The sequence below is a fragment of the Lynx rufus genome, unplaced genomic scaffold (assembly GCF_022079265.1).
Source record: "Lynx rufus isolate CCGP_SWC_20201006 ecotype Redwood Valley unplaced genomic scaffold, mLynRuf1.p SCAF_2, whole genome shotgun sequence".
Classification (NCBI taxonomy): Eukaryota; Metazoa; Chordata; class Mammalia; order Carnivora; family Felidae; genus Lynx; species Lynx rufus.
In genome coordinates this window covers 7,210,030-7,235,259 of record NW_025814834.1, presented here as the reverse complement: position 1 = coordinate 7,235,259, position 25,230 = coordinate 7,210,030, and the positions used below count along the sequence as shown (strand labels likewise).

General features: G+C 37.3%; 2 protein-coding genes across 5 annotated transcripts in view; one reads left to right on the top strand and one right to left on the bottom strand.

Moving 5' to 3' along the window:
- The window catches only part of GIGYF2 (GRB10 interacting GYF protein 2), a 147,876-nt gene that overhangs the window by 63,440 nt on the left and 59,206 nt on the right, over positions 1–25,230 (top strand). For all 4 annotated transcript variants that reach the window (XM_047085571.1, XM_047085569.1, XM_047085568.1 and 1 more), the window contains 2 exons: positions 135–246; positions 1,106–1,146. In XM_047085571.1, coding sequence (XP_046941527.1) covers positions 135–246; positions 1,106–1,146 — 153 coding nt within the window. The remainder of the gene's footprint in view (positions 1–134; positions 247–1,105; positions 1,147–25,230) is intronic.
- KCNJ13 (potassium inwardly rectifying channel subfamily J member 13) lies at positions 7,747–10,676 on the bottom strand. The gene is made up of 2 exons (XM_047085573.1): positions 10,159–10,676; positions 7,747–8,369 (listed from the first exon to the last, which is right to left on the bottom strand). The coding sequence occupies exons 1-2, from the start codon at positions 10,616–10,618 to the stop codon at positions 7,747–7,749; spliced, it is 1,083 nt and encodes a 360-aa protein (XP_046941529.1). The 5' UTR covers positions 10,619–10,676.

The following is a 25,230-nucleotide window of genomic DNA, read 5'->3' as shown; positions in this document are numbered from 1 at the left end:
TGAGGCCTTGCTAAATGTTTAAACATAGACATCCTCTTTGTGTGGAGACAGAACTTCAAAGATTAATCGTTGGTGTTGAATATGTGTCAAATATTGACATCTGAGTATCATTTTTTCTGTTTTCTTATTTTCAGGCAGAGGCAGAGGTGAATGTGGTTTCTACCAAAGAAGCTTTGATGAAGTAGAGGGTGTCTTTGGTCGAGGAGGTGGCAGGGAAATGCATAGGTCACAGAGCTGGGAGGAAAGGTAACTAAAAGATCCAGATCTTGGCATAAAGACTCCTTGGTGTAAAAAAAAATTTTTTTCCGCTTTCTCCAGAGGAGACGTTTCTTTGTATAGTTATAAGATTTCACTTAAAAAATGCTTTTAATTATTGAGTATCAAGATGTATGTTAGAAAGTTTTAAATGATCCTTATTTAATGAAAGAAGCATTGGAGATAAATAGGTTAATATGTTAGTGCCAGCATGGATATTTCATAGTCAGATTTGTTATTTTATTAGTGTTCAGTGGGAGGCATTGACAATTGACATTTTATTTTTTGTTGCTATCAGTCAAGGCATCTTCTCTGTTCTTTGTGACTCTGTGAAGTCTGTTGATGAATGAGGGCAGTTCCACAAAGTTGTATGTACAAAGATGTTCACTGTGATGATATTTATAATATAATTAGAAACAAGCCAAATAGCTTAATATCAGCATGGCTTCTTATGTAATGGTATATCCACACAATAGAATATTCTGTAACCATTAAAAGTTAGGATGATTTTGAAAATATCTAATGATGTGGGAAACCACGTGCCAAAAATAGTATATAAAACTATATATAGTGTGTATCTAAAGTAAAGCATCTATCTAATTAAAATTTATCTAATTTTAAAAAACATTTCTGGGTCAATAGAAGCTGGCTTTTGGTAAGTGAGATAGTGGATATTTTTGTTTTCATCTTTGTGTTTTCTTATATTTTCCAAATGTTGGGCGCTGTTTGTTTTTACAATTTTGAAAAGGAAAGCAATGCTATTAAGGACAGATACAGCAGTGGTTGTCATGTATAGGAAATCTATATATTACTCCTAAGTCCTGTTTGAAACTTCTTTTATCTTTTCTAGAGGTGACAGACGTTTTGAAAAACCAGGACGAAAAGATGTAGGTAAGGCTTTCTTACTGTTTTGAAGTATTTTTATCTGAACTTCCATGATATTAGTTCCTAAAAGGCTCACATGTAAGGATCCATTTATTTAAAATTGACTCAGTTACCTGTGCCTCTCCAGTAGATGGAGTTGTAGCATTGCTTGGATTTATAATTCCGTGGTTATTTGATGGCTCTGTTGCACAAAACCAGGGGTGATGAACACAACCATTAGGATTTACTTGATTTAACTTTTTAGGTCTATGTATTCTTTGCAAGGCATATATTCTTTATTAAGGCTCTCTTGTGAAGTGAAATTTTAAGTTAGGAACCAGTCTGTTAACTCCTTTTCCAATGTAGATACTTCTCACAGGATGAAAAGAAACAGGGAAAAAGCTGGAATGCTTGTTTTTGTGTCAGAGAGCAAATTTTACAACTATGAATGTTCTTTCTTTAGCCTTTTATTATTGATCTGGTCTTTTTGATACCTAATCTTTGTTTTTTTTCTTGTTTTGAGATGAGAGGAGTCAAAATAAATTATAGTTAAGGTAGCTACTGAATTAAAAGGAACATAGTAAGAGAACAAGGTTTCAGTGTTTGTGATGAATTAATTATAGTTTATATTAAAGAACCTATAATGTTAAGATGGGCTTTTCTGACTGATTAAAGGTACTGCCTTCTAAAGTGCCAGTAGGTATTAAGGTCTGAGAGAAAAAAGGAATGCCAATTCATAGTAACATTGGATTCATTTATTTATGTATTTATGTATTTATTTAGAGAGAATGCGCACATAAGCATGTGTGAGTGGGGAACTTACAGGGGGCAGAGAGAGGGAGAAAGAGAATCCCAAGCAGGCTCTGCTCTGTCAGCATGGAGCCTGATGTGGGCTCAAACCTTTAAACTGTGAGATCGTGACCTGAGCTGAAGTCGGACACTTAACCGACTGAGCCACCAGGCACCCCCCCCCCCCCCCGGCATTGGAGTTATGAAAATTACCTTGTGATTTCCCAATTCCTGGAAGTACCAGAAAAGTTCTCCAGGCATGATTGTATCTGACAATAGTAAGCATTTGTCAAAAATATATGTTAAACATGTAAATATCATTCACAGACTGATTTGCAGATTTAAAAAAAAATTTTTTTTTTAACATTTATTCATTTTTGAGAGACAGAGAGAGACAGAGCATAAGCAGGGGAAGGGCAGAGAGAGAGGGAGACACAGAATCCAAAGCAGGCTCCAGGCTCTGAGCTGTCAGCACAGAGCCCGATGCAGGGCTCGAACCCACAAACCGCAAGATCATGACCTGAGCCGACGTTGGACGCTTAACCGACTGAGCCACCCAGGGGCCCCAAGATTTGCAGATTTTTTAAAACACCAAATAGTCAACTTGGCATCATTGTTTTCACACCAGTTCATTTTAACATATCAGTTATTTAAATTTCTCATTTATTAATATGCATTGGAAATAATCAATTATATTTATATTAATGAAAAGCCATTAAATGAGTGTAGCACCAAGAAATCTGGAACAGACTGGGTAGATAACTTACTGCTAGATGAATGGCTTTACTTGTAGACTGTTGGATAAATATAATTTGGAGGATGTTTTGGGACCTCTGCTCTCATCCTTGTCTGACTTAATACTTTTGCCAGTGACTAGAGACAGATAATGAGGGGTAGTTTAAAGAGTACACGGTTTTGAATCAGAAGATCACTGGTAATCTAAGCTCTCATATTCAGTAGTCTCATAATAAATACAGGTGAGAATGCCTTACAGAATTTTTAGGATTAAATAAGAGTATATGGACTCCTTTATTTGTTCAACAGTTACTGAATTCTGACTTGTATGATAGGTCTTGTGCTATGTGCTGTATAAACATTCCTTTTCTTTGGATGACAGTGTTGATGTGTGATCAGATTTTCAGATTACTCAGTAGTTAGAGGGGTAGCTATAGAGTGGAACACCTGGGACTTAAGATCAGAATTAAGATGGAACAAGAGACAAGATCTAATCAGATGGAAGTTTAACAGCAGAAAATGTTAACTCTCACGTAAACTCTAGAATTTAAGATATGGAATAATGGTGTAATAGCAACTTGCTGGGGAAAAGCACAGCTTTCTTAGCTGACTGTGGCCTCCGTGTTAACCAGCATAACATTTACTAGAACTGTAGGATCCTCATGAGGCGGGCAATAGGGACGCCTGCTGTCTTATGTTGACACAGGACAGCTTAAATATTGTGTGCAGGACTGGCCACACCTGGAAGGGATCCATATATTGGAGTAGAATGGGGCATTTGCAGCCCTGTGATGGTGAATGCCTGACGGAAATGGGGCTGTTTACACAGCAGACAAAACTGTGGACAGGACAGAGTGGGGAGGAGTGTTTTTAGGGTTACTGTCTGCAAATATTTGCTCAACAATTGAGAAAGAGGAATTAAGTTTGATCTGTGTTAGTCTAAAGGTTAGGTTTAAGGTGGTAGGTACTCAACATAGTCTCAGTTAAAAAGATCTAATAGAGGTGTCTGAAAATGACTTGGGTTGCTTTGGAAAAGCCCTGTGTTCTCTGTTATGACAGTAGCTCGATTTTAACTATTCACCACAGTCATACTTTCGTGGTTTGGTTAGAGTGTAAAGTTCCTTTTCATCATTATTTGCCCAACTTGTATTTTAACTAGTATATTAATTCAACCTGAGAAATCTCTCTGACCACTCTCTTTAAAAATACAGATTTTGGGGGCATCTGGGTGGCTCTGTCAGTTAGCGACTGACTCTTGATTTCAGCTCAGGTTATCATCTCACAGTTTTGTGAGTTTGAGTCCTGTGTCAGGCTCTGGGCTCACAGCGTGGAGCCCACTTGGGATTCTCTGTCTCCCTCTTTCTCTGTCCCCTCCTTCACTTGTGCTCTCTCAAAAAAAACTTTAAAAAAAAAACTTAAAAAAATACAGGTTTTTTCCTTTGTATACGTGTATACAAAGGTATATATTTGAAAAGATGAGTTCTGTAAAACTAAATTGATGTGAAGTGATTAAGAGTATAAAGAAAGTTTTCCCTACTAAAATATCAGGGCATGTTCCATATATATATTCAAATAAATCATAGTGGCTTTTATTGAATGTTTTTTGATAAGATGCTCACTTAGGTATATTAACTGTGCTAATAATTTTGAGCCTTTCTTTTTATAAGTAATCCGCTTTTGTTGTAAATATTGTAGATTAAAAAGTTTTTTTCTTGGAGGTGCCTGGGTTGCTCAGTTGGTTGAGTGTCTATCTGACTCTTGATTTCAGCTCAGGTAATGATCTCACGGTTTGTGGGATCAAGCTCGGTGTTGGGCTCTGTGCTGACAGCACAGAGCCTGCTTGGGATTCTCTCTTTCCTTTCTCTCTGCCCTGCTCCCTGCTCATGCTGTGCACTTGTTCTCTCTCTCTCTCAAAAAAATTTGCTTTTGTATCTTCCACTTTTCAAGAATGGCAGTACTAAACTAGTTTGTTGGGGCAGAGTGAGATATTGGTCACTTGTGAGATGTTCTCTGACATCAAATTAAGATAATTTGAGTACTAAAGGTTTCAGAATGACTTGTTTTTAAAATTAAAGATGGTTTATATCCTGTATTTGCTTCTTCTATTGGAGAGAAATGTGTATATTTATAGACATTGGGACAAGAATTGTACATAACGACTATGAACACATCTATGGGGCAATGTGGAGGTAGAAAAAGGCCTGTGATACTGGAATTATAATTTCTTTTTTTTTTTTTTTAATTTTTTTTTCAACGTTTTTTATTTATTTTTGGGACAGAGAGAGACAGAGCATGAACGGGGGAGGGGCAGAGAGAGAGGGAGACACAGAATCTGAAACAGGCTCCAGGCTCCGAGCCATCAGCCCAGAGCCTGACGCGGGGCTCGAACTCACGGACCGCGAGATGGTGACCTGGCTGAAGTCGGACGCTTAACCGACTGCGCCACCCAGGCGCCCCTGGAATTATAATTTCTATTCAGTAAGAATTATTGTTGCAGAGGGGGAGATCAGTTCTGGTGATGATCTTGTAGTATGATTCTCTGAGGATGCAGTTGAAAGTTCATTAAATAAAAAATGATCCATTTGATACTAATAGGTTCAGCCTAATGTAATACCAGTTAGTGCATTTTGGTGTAAAATACTTTGAAGTAGACATAGCAGCTTTTGGTTATTAGGTGCTGCCTGCAGTAGGTATTATGGGCTTGTACATATATCAAAACTAGATGTTATGTTTTTAGTAACTGCTTGTGTAGTTTGTTGGGATTGTCATGTTTATCTGTATCAGTTTCCTAAATCATTTTTAAAGTTAATTCCAACATGGTCTTCTTAGTCATGAATCTAAGGTATCATCCTTGGGCTCCCAGGTGCCCCAGATTAGTGAGCTGTGTAGCCAGGAATTAGAGATGCTGTTCCCATCTCCCAGTAATCACCCCCTCTTTCCATTTGTACTCCCTTCTCCTGCCAAGGAGAATGGTATCTTGGCGGAAAACTTAATCCTTAATGTAGAAGCTGTGATTCACTGAAAGTAAGTGAAAGAATCATGAACAGTGCTTTCAGAAGCTTTAAGCCACCTAGACAGAGGTTTCTGATTTTCTGATTGCATTTCTTAGTTGTCTACTTGTGAAACATTTATCAAATAGCATTAGTATACCAACAGTTATTTTGGGGTGTGTGTAGGGGAAGTCACATCTAGTTTTCAGAGGCAGAGCTTATATGTACATTGTGTACTTTGAGAGTGCTCTGACTTGAATGGAGAACATGCTGTGTCTGCAGGGAGACTCATCCCAGATCTTTGGGCAGCTTCACCTAACTGTTGGGAGTTGTAATCTGTGTAAGTGATATAGAGCTCTTAGGAAAAAACATACCATGTAAATCTTTGATACTACTTTATTTTCACAGGTTAGGTGAATCTTGTTACTTTATTATAGAAATAAGAATTCCTGTTGTCTATATGGGTTATGACAGTCCTGGGTTGGAAAAAAAAGTCTGTTGGTCTGGTTAGCATTTAAGGATGCCTAAAAGTTTCAAACAGCAAAAGTTTACAATAATTAAGTTTCTGTGTCCTTGACTTTTTTTTTTTTTTTTTTTTTTTTTTTGCTGTTATCACGGTTTGACTACTCCAGAGCTCTTCTTTATTTGCTTTTCCTTTTGGTCAAAGAGTAGAAAAATGTGACTGCTGCTCTGCCCTGCTTGTCACACCAGATTGCCTTTACTAGGCTAGTATTTATTCATGGGCTGATTCCTGGCTAGGTCATCACCAGTGGGGAGGGTTAATCTTTTACTTTTCCTACTAAACTTGAAGAAGGAGAATTACAGAAAAGAAGAGCAGCCACAAATCTACTTGAAATCTGATAGGGCGACTTTTTTGGTTCTTGTTTGCTTTGAAGACAGTTTTTTCTTTTTTTAAATCAAAATGAAGGCTATGCAGAGGGAATGGTTTTAAATTAAACTGGAGGTAAGGGAAAGCGTTCATCTAAGTATATATTAAATAAAAATTGAAGCAGAGAGAGAGTATAATTTTCATGGAGTATTAGATTTGGTAAGAAATAATAGAGTTTATCTAGTTCAACCTCCTACTGATGAATAAACACTCATTTTGTGTTTATAGAAAAAACTATTTGAAGTTGGAAACAGGAATTTGGGTTTGAAAATACTTTGTTGCCTAATTATTTTTTGCTTTATCTACTGGAGATTTTTTTCCTATTTGAATTATGTGTAAGTAAACCTTTATATCTACAAAAACTTAAATAGCTTTGCATTTATGAGTTATTTAGAGTTGTTGCATTGTTTTATACCATTGAATAGGGCATAGGTAAGAAGGGACTGTTTTTACTTAGAAGCCATTCAGATGAATAGTTGATTATGATTTTTAAATCACTGTTTGATAGTAGATATAATTTTGCATCTCCTTACAAAAATACCACCTTACAGGTTCCATTCAGGCTGGAACTCTCACTTGATCTCATCACTTCTGCCACAAATATGTGAACATGTGCATGTGTTTGGGTATAATGCCTTTAGAGCTACATATAAATCTCTCCATTGTTTTTCTTGTGAATTTTTTTGTTCTTAGATGTTAAAAATTAAGGGGGGGTAATACTTACTCCAGCTTTGTAGTATGAAGAACCAGAGGAATGATCTTTGCTGTCTTGAAAAAATAACACTTTTAAAAGGATGTTCGCTAAATGTTGTGAAATCATCATTCTACCCAGGGGGCTAGGTTTCAAACTAGACTGTTGCTTCAACTTGCAGATGAAAATGAGAGATTTGTGGTTGATCTTAGAGTTCGGCTGAGTTAAACTTTACTGTCCCGTTTTCCCTTCATTAGTGGTATCATCCACGTTGTGATAAATTCACCAACTTGCTGTTATATAAATATCTGTCATGTTGAGATGCATTGATTTCAGCAGATAACCACAGATACAAACTTATAAGGTAGAATGTTAAATTTCCAGAATGTGTATTATTAGCTCAGCCATTTTTATGGGCATAGGCTTGTTACCATGATATCATCAGAGAGATGTAATCAGCATTGAAAAAAAAGTTATAACGAAGGAAAAGTAGCTGCATAATACATTAAAAAATAGGGTGCCGTGGATACATCTTATTCTGTCAGTCCTGTTTCAGAGATCTGAAAATTGTCCATGCTTTGTCCATTGATACGGATGTCCAGGTCAGTCCTGTTTGGGCTCTTGGAGACCACAGGAGTGGGAAGTTCAGGAACAGTCTTGTCAAAATTCTCCATCTTGATTTGGTATTCACCTTTGGAACCCCGGGTCAACAGAGATGCAAAACAGTGATGTAACATGATTTCAGAGGGTAGGTAGGATGTCCTCCTTTGGCATATTTCTCCAGTCCCTTCCTGCATTGCTGAGAGGAATACAACTAATTCAAAGTGCGGAGGATTTTCATGCTGGAGCAGAGTAGCCAGAGGACTTGATGGTATAATGGAGTGATAGTAGGTTAGTGGAAAGATAAAGAATGGACATTCCTCAGAATTGATGCCATCAAGGTGGAAGTCCACACTGGTCTGGTAGAGTTCACCGTTTTCTCTTTCCTGATAGAGTACAGCAGAGACCCGGACGCTGGTTAGAGGGCTAGGTCGAGTGTTGGCCACTTGGAAAATTAGATTAGGTTTGCCATCTATGTGAGCTACTACTGCTAAGTCTGTAAAGCGAATTGAGAAAGCTCGATTTTTTGGCCGGGCAATCTTCGCCACAAAGGCACCTAAAGTAGAAACCATTGAATTTTTTTTAAAATGAACACTTGAAATATCAATACCTTTTCTGAATGAGAAGGGTATATCAAATAGTTACACATTCCTTGATGCGGTGCCTTCTAAGTGAGTCAAGAATTGAACACATTGTTAATTTGGGTAGTCTTACTTGCCTGAAGCATTTTTCAAAATGTACATACATCCTTATTTAAAAACTGTGATTTCAGAATGGTTAAGCAAAATTCACTTTGTTACAAAGAAATGTAACTGCGTCTTCTCATGTCTTATAAAATCAAATGGTCCTTTCCTACATTTCTGTCCCCACTTTAAAAAAAAGTAACAAGATTCACTTGTTACTAGAATCCATTTGTGATTTCGAGTTGAAGTAGAAATTAGATTTAGAGTAGAATGATTTGGGGTGGGGAATGGGACCAGTAGGATGAGGGATACACTGAGGAATTATTTAACGTGGAAACTTCTATAACTCCCCCCCCCCCCCCTTTATTAGAAGGTCTGCCCCTAAGGTGATTTCAGCGCACCTTTCAGAGTGCATCTTCTGTGTGCCCCCAACCTATAGGTTAGGGTTTCTTAACCACTTTTGTGCCACAGATCTTGTTGGCAGGCTGGTGAGGTCTATGGTCTATGGACCTCCTATCAGATTATGCTTTAAATGCATAAAAATAAAATGCATATACAGGAAACCAAATGTACTGAAATCCAGTTGAACATTTAAGAAAATTATAGTACTATATGTGCTTTAATAAAGCATTCAACAACAAGAAAAAATGCATTCAACAATGAAATTTAGTTGTGGGTTTAATAGTGTACTTTTGAAGTATCGGAGTGTGATACGAAAATGCTGATACTATTTTTTTGTTGTTATTGCCTACATTTATAATGGAAGAAATGGCAAATTTCAGTTAGGGGTGAGTGAACAAAAATGCAAGTTTTTTCTAAGTTCTTGGATCCTCTAAATTTTATCTAATGACTGACCCAGTTAAAAAACCCTTGTAGAGCAGTTAGGTGATTTGTTACAGGTTATAAAGTTGGTTGGCAGCACAATGGACTTGACTCCAGATCACCCTTCATATGGCCCATTACTTACCTTTTCAGATTATCATTGGGTAGTGTGTTAAAGCCAGGTTTTCTTTTCGGGTTTTTTTTTTTTTTTAATTTTTAAACTGTATGTATCACTTATAAAAATGACACTAACCCTACTTTATTAGAAGAAAGTCTTATGTGTTAATCAGGTTTATATGTAAAATTTCATAATCTTTGTGGCCATATTTCAAGTTAAGTATGTGTATATTTGATCTCTAAATATGCTGACTATGGTGCTCTGGGCTCACTGGTGAATGTTGAGTAAATGTTGAACAGATGAACTCAGAGGAGGAAATTCTAACCCAGTAAAGGGGGAAAAAAATCAAATTCCTTTGTTAGATAAAATGATTGTCAAAATATGCACTGAACATATTTATTCACCTATTTAACAAAGCATTTAGCTTCTCTGAAGAATACCCTTTACATCTTCTGTTAATATATTTTTTTGGTATATGGTGTTGCTTGCAAGTTAGTGTCAGAATGACCCTTTCTTTTTTCTTACAGAGTTCTAGTAGGTAAAATTTAAGAGTCAGGTTTCTTACAATTTCACCTATCACTTGGCCCCAGACTTTCTTTTCAATCGTAGAAATTAGCTGCTAATAACGCAAGTAAATGGTTCTACGACACAGTTGTTTATAACTGACTATCGCCTCTCCAAAACACTTGTAATTTTTTTTTTTTAAAAACAAAAACAATTACCTGTGATAAAAGCCTCTAGCATGAGGCCTAGTAGCATTTGTATGGCAAGTAAGGCGATTGCACTTGGACAGTCACCACTGGGGAACATGGTACCATAGCCAATTGTGAGTTGTGTCTCCAGGGAGAAGGAGAATGCAGCTGTGAAACTGGTGATGTACTTCACACAGATAGTGTGGTTTTCAGGTGGGGCATCATGATCTAGTTCCAGATCACCATTCATCTCCGCTAGAACATACCAGAGCACTGCAAAGACAAGCCAGTGGACAACAAAAGAAGCAGAAAAGACCAACATCATCCAGCGCCAGCGCATGTCCATTAGGATTCCCCAAGCATCTCGAAGATACACAAGACCTCTTTGGGCACCATCCATTTGCAGTGTGCTGTGGCCGTCCTTGGTGACCATCCTCCGGTACCTCTGAGTTAGGAGAGGAGCAGTAGCTTTGCAATTACTGCCATCCATCTTGGTCTGTAATTCTCTGAAACCAAGAATAAGTTAGTAAGCTCTTAACTGTTCTATAGCTAATATTAATACATTTTGAGACTTCATTCACTTTGTCCTGTTTTTGGAATGCTTCCCTAGCTACTGGGCCAGCTTTTCCAGTCTGACAGCTCTCTCTCCCCTCTTCCGTGAAGGGGGCATTTACTGACTAAGCCATTTGTATGCTGCCTGATCAGGGGCTGCCTTAGGATCTTATTGTTTCTTTTGAATGGCTGTTAAACTGTTGGCATTTTAATATTTTTGAGTATATTTTAAGATCCCTGAAAGTTGGGGATATGGTTTGTGGCTTGTCAGTGCCCCCTCTCTTGCAAGCGTCCAGGCAAAAGTAGCTGTTGATTTGACTAAACGTTATGTGTTTATCTACTTTTCATAATTAATAATTTAAAATTACGAGTAATTCATAATTAAGAGGAATAAGTTAAATATGTGTTCCTCTGTGTAAATAACTAGAAAGCATTTGGAAATGTAGTGTTAAGCTGTCTGCAAATATTTGGAAACCGAACTTCGTGCTAGGACAGGTCTAAGCATTTAGAGACCTATGGTTGTAATGTATACTTTTTTTAAATTAGCCTGTTGAAAGTTTTATGAATAGGCTTTATTTGTTTTTGTCACTTTGTGACCATTTTCATGGATTCTTTCCTTCTTGCTGCCCTCTGAATATTCTAGATTCTGATTTGATTGTTGGGTGGGGAGAGAATTACTTTCTTAAAAAAAAATTTTTTTTTTTTTTAATTTATTTTTGAGACAGAGACAGAGCATGAGTAGGGGAGGGGCAGCGAGAGAGGGAGACACAGAATCCGAAGCAGGCTCCAGGCTCTGAGCTGTCAGCACAGAGCCCAACGTGGGGCTCGAACTCACGGACTGTGAGATCGTGACCTGAGCCGAAGTTGGATGCTTAACTGACTGAGCCACCCAGGCGCCCTGAGAGAATTATTTTCTTGGTAAATAAGAAATTCCAGGTAGAGATCGCTAGATAATGTTAGTTTTGAAAGTAGGTAAACCAGAAGAAAAAGCTTCAAGTGTAATGAACTAAGATAACCATTAAGGCACCAAATGGCAATTTTTAAAAGTTAATTAATATAATTAGTTTTTAGCTATAAACAGTTAAATTGTAAATCAGTGGGTATGCTTTTCTCTGTGTGGTGAAAAGAAAGCTAAGGTATGCTTTCTATGTGACTGTTCTTGCATGTGTCAAAAGCATCTTAAGACTTTTATGTAGAGCCTACCAGGAACAGAATGGGAATTGAAGCTTTGCATTTGACTCTGCCTAGCTGCTTCCTTCAGAAGTAGGTGTCCTTGAGAGTACTGCATTTCCCCTTCCTACCTTTTGAATGGCAGTGACGCTTAAGAAGAAGGGGACTAGAGGCATTGTTGCTTGGGTTTGCTGGATCCTTCTTGTATCTAGGGACTTGGGGGTCTGTGGAGACTCCCTTCCTGTGTTATGGGAATTGGACATTGGCCAGCTGGATATATACTTTCCCTCCCTCTCCGCCCCCCCTTCCCGAGGCTAATATAACATTTATTGGTGATAGTAGAGACATTCTCTTGTATTTTCTTCAGATCTGAATTACTGTCGGAACACGGAGATAATTGTTAAAATTTATTTAGAGTGGATAGCCATTTTAGTTTCATATTATAAACTTTAAAAAACTCTTAGGTCATTAATGCTTTATAATTCATTATTCTAACAAGTGGTCATTATCATTTAATGTATTTTTTTCCCTCAGCATGGCTATTTAATGACTCATTTTGCTACATTCTTTAAATGTTTTAGGAGACCTTATCTCTGCCCTTTTGAAAGTAACAACAGAAATAATAAAATTTTCGTAGGCACTTTGCTAGATGTTTTCATATTGCATTATCTTTAATTCTTTGGTATCTCAGCAAGGTAGACATTATTACCCCATTTTTCAGATGAGGTCACCAAGGATCAGACTAGGCAGGTGGGAGCCTTAGATTATTTATGTTATTATCCATGTCTGACTAACTTTACGAGTTAATTTTCTTACTACAAGAAGCTGTTTTGAAAGTTTGGTGAAATAAAAACCTTTCCCAAGGTGATTGGCATTGTATTCACAAGGCAGTCTTTGACAGCCAGATTTTTAGCACTTCTAGTAGATGTTCTTCCTGTCCCTACAACTATCTCAAGTATCTATCATAAACTATTGTTAACTTCATACATGATTCTTAGGACAGTAACGATTAATAATATTAGTAAGGATATATTGTTTATTATGTGGCAGGAATCATACCACTTTCATGTGTGTCAACTCATGTGAAGCCAGCAGGCAATGCCTGGCACAGAGTAACCTTTCAGTGTTAGTTGCTTTATTATTATTAGTAATGCTTCTTAACTTTCACAGTAGTGCCGTTATAATTCCCATTTTACAGATAGAGAAACTGAGGGGTAATGAATTTCCTAGGATCACAAAAGTAGTAAGTGTTGGTGAATCCCACACCAAATCCAGAGTCAGCATTATATTGCTTAAAAAATAGACATTTTAATCCTGGTTAGCCTTTGTGAGTAATACTATGTTCCATTTGACTAGTTTTGTTTGAGTCATTACAGAATATTTGGTCTTCATGAATGCTTAGGTTCAACCCTGTGACTTTTAGGCAAGAAATTTATTTTCAGTTAAGGAAGACATTTGTAAAATTTGAAGATTTGCACAACTACAATTATTACATAGTTACATACAATTATTACATCTTTTGGATGTTACTAGATCAGTACAAATTAAAACAAAGTGTGGAGAGGAGAGTTCTTAGTAGCATTGCCTACTTTGTATTTTTCCAGGGAGAAAATAATTGTTAGGATATATCATCATAATTTTATAAAAGAAAGGCATTTTGACACTCAAAGAGGAAGAAGGAGGATATAAGAAAGGATAGTTGTTGGCTGCCTTCAGAAAGGTTGTGAACCACTGCAGTGTCCTATATGGTTTCTTTTATTTTTTTTCTGATTTTCAGGTAAAATTGGTATGTAACATTATATTAATTTCACCTTTAATATTCCTTCCTGCTTTGTGTATAAAGGTCTGTCATGGGCCTTGTACCCCTGGTGCTTATTCCACCTAGGGAACTGCTGTCCTGGTGAATGCTACTAATTGTTTACTGTTTCACAGTAGTTTTTTTTGGGGGGGGAGGGGAGGAGCTGCATGATTCTTAATTTTCAACCTACTTTATTAAATTCTAAAACTCATTATCTAGGGAGATAGCCTTTCTATATATACTTATGTGTGTGTGTATATATATATATATATATATATATATGTATATATATATATATATATATATATATACTGTTGCTAACAAAATTATTATTATTTGGGCTTTTTCGGGGTTGTTACTTGTTACAGCTTTATAACAGTTAACTCTAGACTTCTACAATTTCATTTTTTCTCTTGCAATTAATCAATACATGAAAAACCCTGTGAACAAGGATGTCAAAAGGCTAATATCAAAACCATGAAGTTTTCTGGTTTTTATATATAAATCCTTGCTTGAACTTGTTTAGATTGTGTTGAGAAGTGGAGTAGTTGAGAGAAGTAAGATTTTGATCGCCACTTAACAGATTACCCTGAATACGTCCATCTTTGGATTCATGTAAACAGTATGGCTTAGCATAATGAAGACAAGGTGGGGAATCTAGCCTACCATGCTCTGGCTCTGTTGGTTACATAGCTGTGTCAGTTGGGCAAGCTACCCAATCCCCTTGGCCAGGCTTCCTTCTATTTAAAAACAGAAAAAGACAGGGAATTAAATAACACGGTCTCCTAAAACTCTGTGAATTTCTAAACTTACTTCTGCTTCTTTCAACTGACATAGGTTTCTTAGATGATTTTTTTTTTTCTTTTCTCTCATGGTTTTACATTTGCTTACCTGGTGCTTAAAAATTATATAATTGTTGCCTGATGTATATAGATTTTCTCTCCATCAGATTTAAAAAAGTGACTGATGGGCAGACATTATGTTTATACTATTACATTTCCAAGTAATTTTCATATCCCTACAGGTGTACAAATACTCTTTGAATATATTTGTCTTGGTTTGTATTTATATGATTCTCACTAACTGATCCCAATAGACAATAGAATTGAAGCTTGGGAAGGTTTGTTTGTATCTCCATGTGTGGGCTGGTAAAATATTTGTCCATTTATAAACTTTGGTGGAAAATACTACTTTATAAAAATGATAGTTTGGATGCTTCATTCTGGCTGTCAGGATTATTGATTCATTTTACTTTGTTGTAACATTCAAAATTATGTCTTTTGCCATATTGTAAGGTAGTAGTATCCTTCATGTTAAACAGTTGAGATAATAGGCTGTAACTACAAATGTTAAATGATCACAGTATTGCTCTGTATTTTTTTATGTCTGGTGTGAAAACTGATTGTACAGAGTCTTTTCTCTTCTACCCTCTATAATCAGGGCAGTGTGCTAACTCTTATATAAGCTCAGAGATTCTTGTATATTTTAATTTCTTACTTGTAGAAGAATCTACTAATTTCAGTACTAATTTAAAAAGACATTGAAAATTAGATATTCATCACTTTTTTCATGGATTAAAAAATTTTTTTTTTGGTCATTTGTTTCTGTAGGCTTATTTTGGATTTTTAAAATCGCTTCCAAAAGAAATATATCTATATATATTTTTAAAAGCCACTGAATTTTTTCTAGGGTCTTTCCTTTCTACTCATTTTTATATTATAATGGGGAGTTAGTATACACTGAATAAAACAAGAAAATTTCCAGTAATGCTTTCAGTAGGGCTATTATCCATTTCTAAAATTTAAGGAAAAAGAATAAAGAACCTTAATATATGACCCTGTAGGTAATATCTTTGTTTAAAGAGTAAAGATACTCAGTTTCTTTCTCTGTTCCTCTTAAGGAAAGAAATAATATTATTTCATGTACTCACCAGTTCTTTTGCTGGGTCAGCCTGTGTGCACAGGTAGGTAGGTCTTGAGAAAACCAGACTTGTGGAGTCTGTCTTTTTGGTAAGGTAATTTTAATCTACAAGCCTAGCTTTTAGGTTCTCTTCTTGGACTGGGTTTACAGTTCACATTCCTCTGTTTATAATGTCGTGGGGGCTAGTTTCAGCTGAAGCTGATGTGATTGGTCACTTAGTCTGCAGGGGGGCCAATTAGCTCTGATCATGTGGAAAAGAATGCTGGTTTGTTAGGAGGTCTTTCTTTACCCAACACAAACCTTAACAATTCTGGAGAAAGCCTCCAGAACTGACTTGGAGAAGGGGTGCATTTTTTCCCTCTAATCAGGACCGGTCTTTAGTAAGTTTGCATAATCTTACTTAAGAGTTTATTTGAAAGTTCAAAGGGATAAAATTCCCTGCAAGGTTTCCTTTCAGCCGTCTTTCCTTATATAGCATGTTGAAGTGTGAGATACTTCCTTTACTATTCTTTTTTTTCCCTCCATTTCTTTGGGGAAGATTTCCTTGGATAAGGAATTTTAGGCATGAATTAATGGATTGATCTTACTAGTTTTCTTTGCATATTCCATCTCACTAGAATGGCTACCACTAATTCTAGAACTGGGTAATATAGGTAATTTAGTTACCTGAATTTGGGGTGGGGGGTGGAGGGGCAAGGAGGCAGGCCTTCCCCCCCCCCCTCATTTTTTTAAGGCTGTGTGTAGAGATCTTGAATAAGAATAAACTTAATTGTTTGGTACCTGGCACTTATCTTTAAAAAACACACCTATGAGAAGGAGCTGAAGAATTTTCTTAAGGCATGTTTTAGTAATGTTTAGGGGATGATTTCCTGAGAAGCATATAGTAATGTTCGGTAAAATGTAGCATTCAGGGTACAGAAAATTTAACTTAATTGTCTAAATAGTGTTTAGGTAGAAAATGTCTGTGATCTAATTTGTAGCAACCTTGAAAGAGCTGTAGGGTGGCTTTGTGTAATGCCTTTACTGAGCAGTACTTTTCTCCACCTCTGTTAGCTGCTGATTTGAAAACTTTGATCAAATGTCACATGTAAGAGGATCTGAGAAACAAAGGCTGTGATTGTTCAAAGTAAAATCATGGAAGGCCTGCTGGGAAAATTATTAATGTAGACCAATATAATGCTACTTAGAAGGTGAAATCCGCCTTTGTAGATTCCTTCCCCTCCCCCCACAATTAAAAAAAAAGTATTAATTCCTTCTTTGTTTTAGTAATGCCAAACATCTCAATACAAGTTCAGACACAGCATTGGAAACTTTGACCTTTAGAACTAGAGAAGGTAAAAACATAAAGTAGGGGCTTGTGATGTGATGCTTGTTCCCTGCACACACTGGTAGGAATTATTTTTTATATCTATTGACAGTTGACTGATTGGGGGAGAAAAAGCCAGAGCAAATATAATGTAACAGTGCCTTTCAGAAAGTACTGGAGTGTATCTGCCATATGTCTTGCCTCCACATTATAGTAAACATTATGGTGAAGGATTTTAACCAAACTTAGAAGCCTCTTTCCATAATATACTGTTTCAGAATCTATTAAGGCAAAAATGATTTGGCAAAATATCTCAAGTGGAAAAGTATTCTGCTTTCTGAATTTCTACAATTTGAAAGTCTTGCTGTGGTCTATAGACCATGATTGCTAATTGTATGGATATTGTAGACCAGCTTTGGAGTGTCCACTCAGAAGCACAGTACTCCCATTAGAATGTCCTGAGCAGTTCAGTTCATTTGTGGCTGAGGTTGCCAGGTCAACTGAGATGAAACTGATACTGCATAGATGGTATGTCAACTTTACCCCAAAATACACAGGCCTTCCATCTAAACAGAATTCCTGATTTCAGTTGAGATGGCTCTGAAACATCTCTTCTATGAATAAACGTAAATGCTAGATATCTATTCATTGATTTATTTTTTAATGAAAAATTATAATGATTAAGCAAGGTGCCAAGAACAGATACATTCTTCTTTTTCTTTTTTTTTTAATGTTTATTTTTGAGACACAGAGCACAAGCAGGGAGGGGCAGAGAGAGAGGGAGACACACAGAATCTGATGCAGGCTCCAGGGTCTCAGCTGTCAGCACAGAGCCCGATGTGGGGCTTGAAACCGTGAGCCATAAGATCATGACCCGAGCTGAAGTTGGATGCTTACCCAACTGAGCCATCTGAATGCCCCTGTTATTCTTTATTAAATTCAGTTCTCTGTCCCTAAAGGTGTTTGATTTTCTTTCTGACTAAAGTAATCCAGTATGCAGTCCATAATTGTACCAACTTGTACTTGGGAATAACAAAAGCTTTAGTCGAAATGTAGTGTCCTGCCTATGTGTGTACATGGATAATCTCTGAACTTTAAAATGTTAGCCCTAGTCTCTTAGGTTCTTTCGTACATAGTATACTTTCTTCAGAAGGTGCCTCATCCCTTTCCAGTTGTACATTCAAGCCCATCTACTGATCGTTGTCTTCCCCAGAGATTTGAGGCAGTGTCTGGGTGTATACCAGCAGACAACTGAGCATGAAGGATGTAGGGATATGGGGCATATTCAAATCACAAGAGGTACTTTTTCAAAGAGATTTTGATATGCTACAGCCCCTCTAGTCTCTCTTCTAGACAGGAACTGCTGTGTTTTAAGGACCAATGTTAATGAGTGGAGCAGATTGTTATCCCTTAGGGGTTAGGATGGGAGAAAGTTAGAAATCTCTGGATAGGAGATTTAAACTTCTCCATCCAGCCATCTTGAGTTTGTTTACAATTAATTGTGGGGGGAAAAAGTAAATATCAACACTTGGATGGAATTTCCTTTCACTATTTTCTCTGGTATCAGAAAATATTTTTAGTGTTGATCAGAGAATATATATCTGAATAGAGGAATACAAAGTTTCTTACTAGAAAAATTTGCACATAAACAAGCTTCAAAGTCTGTCCCATAATTCCATTTTTGCTTTTGGAGTTTGGGCACTTGTAAGTTCCAAGTCTCACAGCTGTAGATTTTATTGGCTGAGTGCCTCTTTGCTCCATCTGAAGTTTTCCATAAACACCATTTTTGGCTGTGAGTCAAACATGCACACAGGTGCCCTTTTACTGCTCCTTCTCCTTAGGAAGTCTACTCAATTAGACCAGACTAAAACCAATATTACATTTTAACTTAATTTTATTCTTAGAAGAGTCCTATCTAGACTTAATACATTAGGTCAGAAACAACCAAGTATTAACTGCCATTGAGAAAATGTTTATATATGTCGTACATTTGCATTTTAGCACCATTTATACATCTCCAGTTACTGTTGATATAAGAACATAACAACATAACATGTATTACAAAGGTAGTATAGTTTGGTCGTGAAATATTATAAAGGTAGTATAGTTTGGTCGTGAAACAGTCATGTTTGCTACATTGACTAGAAGAAAATACATTTTAAATTTGTGTTTCTTTATCTTTTGGAGGTCATAGATACCTTTAAGACTCTTACAAAAACCTAGACCCTGGGGCGCCTGGGTGGCTCAGTCGGTTAAGCGTCCGACTTCGGCTCAGGTCATGATCTCGCGGTTTGTGAGTTCAAGGTCGGGCTCTGTGCTGACAGCTCAGAGCCTGGGGCCTGTTTCAGATTCTGTGTCTCCCTCTCTCTCTCTGACCCTCCCCCATTCATGCTCTCTCTCTGTCTCAAAAGTAAATAAACGTTTAAAAAAAAAAACACAAAAAAAAACCTAGACCCTTTTCCTTCTAATTCAGGGATTCATAGCTGCCACGTTCATGTATTAACTATAGGTTAGGAATATTTGAGTCAGGCATTAAATTTATAAATTATTCAATTACATTTACTTCTAAGTCTTGTTTATAAGTTAATCTGTTAAGATTTTAAGATGAAGTCAAAATATGTGGTTACTCAGCTTTATTGTGATGCTGATGTTAATGGAAGGAGGAAGTCTTTGGTTTGAAATGCTAGGGAGGGTCTTGTGGGTGTCCTCACTGGCCACTGTGGGATTCTGGAATTTGTGGACACGAAAACAACTTTAGATATCATCCTTTAAATTGCCCAGGGATGACTTTTAATATTTAGCTTTTATTTTAAATTATATCAGTAATATACAAATGTATGTGTTTTTTAAAACAAACTATAGAGATGACATTCCCTTTAATACTTTCACTCCCCACCCAAATCTACACAGGTACAAATCTGTAATCATTTAGGTTGTAAAGGATTAATTATTTTAATGTTTTAGAACAGTTCTTGCATGCAGTGTAATTATTAGTTGTATTAGTAGTAATTGGAATAGTGTGTGCATTATATATACAATTTATTTTTAGATTTTATTTTTCTTTAAATTTTTTTCTTTAACATTTATTTATTATTGAGGGACAGAGAGACATAGAGCATGAGCAGGGGAGGGAGGGGCAAGAGAGAGGGAGACACAGAATCTGAAGTAGGCTCCAGGCTCTGAGATATCAGCACAGAGCCCGATGCGGGGCTTGAACTCACAAATTGGGAGATCATGACCTGAGCTGAAGTCAGTTGTTTAACCAACTGAGCCACCCAGGCGCCCCTAGATTTTAAGTAAACTCCACACCCAACATTGGGGTTGAGCTCACAACCTCCTCTATCAAGGGTGCCAGCCAGGTGCTCTGGAAATGTGTGTTTATTGGATGGTGCTTGAAGTCATTTTTTTTCTCTTCAAAATAATTTTTAGAGTAAAATATTTATATTGAAGAAACTGGTCGTAACATTTTTTCAAGGGTATACATTTTGACATCATTTCTGCTAGAAGATTAACACATTTAGTTCCATCTTCCCTTTTTAGAGATGTTGGTAGTCTTTGTCTCCAAGCTGAACCATGCATGGTATGTCTGTTGCCCTTTTAGAGTTTGTTAGACTTTGATCCCAGAGCTTCCACTTTCTGTGTTAGTTTTTCTGGATTTTTTTGCTCCTTCCAATGGGTTAAGTTTGTGAGTAAACCCAGGATTAAACCTATGACTTACTCACATAAGTGAGTAAACCTATGTTTTCTTTCTTTTCTTTTTTTTTTTATTTTATTTTTTAAAATTTACATCCAGATTAGTTAGCATATAGTGCAACAGTGATTTCAGGAGTAGATTCCTTAGTGCCCCTGACCCATTTAGCCCATCCCCCCTCCCACAACCCCTCCAGTAACCCTCAGTTTGTTCTCCATATTTATGAGTCTCTTCTGTTTTGTCCCCCTTCCAATTTTTATATTATTTTTGCTTCCCTTCCCTCATGTTCATCTGTTTTGTCTCTTAAAGTCCTCAGATGAGTGAAGTCATATGATTTTTGTCTTTCTCTGACTGACTAATTTCACTTAGCATAATACTCTCCAGTTCCATCCACATAGTTGCAAATGGCAAGATTTCATTCTTTTTTCTTTCTTTTTTTTTTTTTTTTATTTTTTTTTTTTAATTTTTTTTTTCCCAATGTTTATTTATTTTTGGGACAGAGAGAGACAGAGCATGAACGGGGGAGGGGCAGAGAGAGAGGGAGACACAGAATCGGAAACAGGCTCCAGGCTCTGAGCCATCAGCCCAGAGCCTGACGCGGGGCTCGAACTCACGGACTGCGAGATCGTGACCTGACTGAAGTCGGACGCTTAACCGACTGCGCCACCCAGGTGCCCCTCTTTTTTTTTTTTTTTTAAATTTTTTTTTAACGTTTATTTATTTTTGAGACAGAGAGAGACACAGCATGGACGGGGGAAGGGCAGAGAGAGAGGGAAACACAGAATCGGAAGCAGGCTCCAGGCTCTGAGCCATGAGCCCAGAGCCCGACGCGGGGCTCGAACCCGCGGACCACGAGATCGTGACCTGAGCTGAAGTCGGACGCCCAACCGACTGAGCCACCCAGGCGCCCCAGATTTCATTCTTTTTTGATTGCCGAGTAATACTCCATCGTTTATTTATACCACACCTTCTTTATCCATTCATCCATCGATGGCCATTTGGGCTCTTTCCATACTTTGGCTATTGTTGATAGTGCTGCTATAAACATTGGGGTGCATGTGTCCCTTTGAAACAGCACACCTGTATCCCTCGGATAAATGCCTGGTAGTGCAATTGCTGGGTCGTAGGGTAGTTCTAGTTTTAGTTTTTTGAGGAAGCTCCATCCTGTTTTCCAGAGTGGCTGCACCAGCTTGCATTCCCAACCTATGTTTTATTTCTAATTTGGGCACCACTCAGCTATGTGACCTTGGGAAACCCCCTACAGGTATCTCGTTCCACATAAGAACGATAGAGATGATGATGTTTAACTTAACTCTTGTTATTACAAGGATTAGATGCAGTTTTTCAACTATAATAATCAGGACATGCGTGTCCCTGGGCTATGGACCTGGTGAGTAGGTGCTGTGTCTAAGTCTCTTCTTTATTTTTGATACTACATCTTTAATTGTATTTGTCCATACAGGAGGCAGTCACGTTAATGTTTGCTAGAGGTTTGAGTAAGACAAACAGGTAAAAAATGGTAAAGTAGTGCTATTTCCCTGGAAAAATATTTGGTACTACTAAAGTTGAATATACCTTATTTCACTAATTGGTACATACCAACAGAAATGCAAACATATGTTCCCCAAACTTCATATTCAAGAATGTTCATAGCAGCACAGTTCATAATAGCAAAAAACTAGAAACAACCTAAATCAGCAGCAGAATAATATATATTGCGGTCTGTCCTTACAGTGAGATCATATACAGCAATGCAAAAGAACAAGCAACTGTTCTTTGTATTAATGTGGATGAATCTTCCATGTGTAGCCATTTGTATGAAAAAGTTGAAAATCGGCAAAACTAGCCTTTAGAGAGAAGAATCGGAAATAGTGCTTACCTTGGGAAGGGTTGACTGGTGGGACATAAAGACTTTTGAGAGCTCCTGATATTTTCTTTTTTTAAACCTTAGTTATGTGGGGTGTCTGGGTGGCTCAGTTGGTTAAGGATGTGACTTTGGCTCAGGCCATGATCTCGCGGTTGCTGAGTTTGAGCCCTGCATTGGGCTGAGTGACTACTGTCAGCACAGGGCCAGCTTCAGATTCTCTGTCTCCCTCTCTCTCTGCCCCTCCTACACACTCGCGCGCACACTCTCTCTCCTTCTCAAAAATAAAAAAATAAAATCTTTTATGTGGATATATTTGCTTTATGGAAACTCTTGAATTGTACATTGGTGATTTATGGACTTTTTGGCAAGAATGTTATATACTTCAGTAATAAGTTTTCACAAAGGGATGGGGAGGGGAGGAGTGAAGTCCACTTAAAAGTTCTTGAATTTGTTTCACCCTTCTCTTGTGAAGATGACAACTCCCGAAGGCAGAGCTCCACCTACCTTGCACTTGCATGTGGGGTATGTGACATGTCAAAATTACATTATTCTGGCTTTCCTTGGTTCACTGCAGTTATTAATTATGTAGTATTTGATGTCAAAAAGTATATTGCAGTTTTTAGGAATTGTTTTCTGGAAACAAACACCCAGTAACAAAATTTGAACCCCATTGTTACAGAATTTTTAACCTAGAATGGGCCACTGTGGCTGTAAATTCAGGCAGCTTTACATAACACACGCGCGCACACACACACACCCTCCCTCTATCAAATTGAGAATGGTCTTCCCTCCCCTCCCCTCCCCTCCCCTCCCCTCCCCCTTCCCTCTCCCTCTCCCTCTCCCTCTCCCTCTCCCTCTCCCTCTCCCTCTCCCTCTCCCTCTCCCTCTCCCTCTCCCTCTGCCTTTCCCTCCCCTCTCCCTTCCCTCTTCCTTTCCTTCCCTTCCCTTCCCTCTTCCTTCCCTTCTCTTGCTTCCTGTCTGTATATAGATCAGAATTGGGGCCAAAATTTAAAATCAAATGTAGGGACTATAAGATCTTTATTCTTTCTTCAGGACTGTGCTTTTCTGTATCTTCAGAATATCTGTCTCAAATCCTCTTTTGGAACAAGGAGTAGCATAGTTATTCAAACTTTATGAGGTTGAAAATTATGACATAATTTTCAGTAAGTAGAAAAGCCAGATTTTTTTCTTCCTGTATTTTCCCTATTTTTACCGTCCATTTTTTAAAAGATTATATCTTATTTAAAAATTTTTATAATTATTATTTCTTTTACTTGAGAGAGAGAGAGAGAGAGAGCGAGCAGGGGAGAGGGGCAGAGGGAGAGAGAGAAACCCAAGCAGGCTTCAGGCTCAGTGAGGAGGCTTTTGTGGGGCTGATTCCCATGACCCTGGGATCATGACAAGCCAAAATCCGGAGTCGGATGCTCAACTGACTGAGCCACCCAGGCACCTCTTAAGATTTTATTTTTGAGTAATCCCTGCATCCAACGTGGGGCTCAAACTTAGAACCCCGAGATCAAGAGTCACACACTCTACCAACTGAGCCAGAAAGGTGCCCTGTCCTGTCCTGTTTTTTATATTTTTCTTATTCCTAGGTACTAATATGAAAAATATATATAGGACTTCACAGTTACAAAGGTGAAGAAGCTGTTAATTTAGAATAAAAATGCAAATAATTAACATAAAGGGACGTAAGATTAGTAAACAATATGAAAAATCTTTGATATGAAAAATTCATCTTTGAGCCACATTAGTATACCATTTTTATAACTGTTAAAGTAGTAAAGGTTTTAAAAGGATAGCTGCACTTAGTGTCCATAATGTAAAATGGTGTGGTGATTTGACCCTTTTTTTTGAGGGGGATAAAGTCGTGTCAGTGGATGAAGTCTGTCATTTCGCTAGTAATTTCACTCTTTTGAGGTTTTTTTCAGAAGACCTAGTTCAGAAAAGCAGATATTTCTTACTTTATCTATAGTTCACAAAAAATTGATGATAAAGTAAATGTCAAGTGTAGTAGATTATGCAGTAGCAGCAAGGTATACCTAGTGTATATATATACCCACTTGTATTGTTAGGACAATGTAGAATCACAGAGAAATATTTGCTATACATGAAGAGTACATTATAAAATAGTGGGTGTACTGATTACAGCTATATAAAAATACAAAGTTATGTAAAAGCTAACTATGGATAGAGTTCTGTTTCTCAGATTGAGGGATTACTAGTATTTTTATTTTTAATTTTCTTTTTTTGCAGTGTATCCTCTGTTAGAAAGAATTAGTGACCAGTTTTTGATGAGTTAAACATTTTACCATTCATGCTCTTTGCTTACTTTGGTACATTCATTACTTTTACAAAGGCTTAGTGTAAAAGTAGGTGAAACATAGTGTTTGTGTGGCTCATCCATCATGTGATTACTGCTGTATTCCCAAATTATTGCATGGTACCTGGCACATGTTGCTTGTGACTGACTGTTTACGTGGGTTGAAGGCCATTTCCATCATGTATCTATATGTGTCTCTTATCTATCTCTTTTTATGTGTTAGGGATTTCTTTAGGTTTCTTTTTTTGAGTGTAGCTACATTTTTCATCAAGTTATGTCAGCAGATGTGGTACTCTGTAAAATGGGTTGCCCCTCTTCTTCTGAGCAAGAGAACCTGGAAGGCCTTCTAACCCAAGGGCAGACATGGGATATCTGTACATGAATTCATAAAACTTGGCACTTAATGTGTAAGAAATATTTGTTGAATGTGTCAGAAGATCGATATTTGAATCCTGTCCATGCTGTTCAAATAGTG

Bases quoted from the DNA above. Each gene is read 5' to 3' on its own strand.
- KCNJ13 (XM_047085573.1), bottom strand. From the start codon at position 10,618: ATGGATGGCAGTAATTGCAAAGCTACTGCTCCTCTCCTAACTCAGAGG. The intron at 8,370-10,158 runs GTAATTGTTTTT...TTTCTACTTTAG, and splicing joins GCTAGAGGCTTTTATCACAG to GTGCCTTTGTGGCGAAGATT.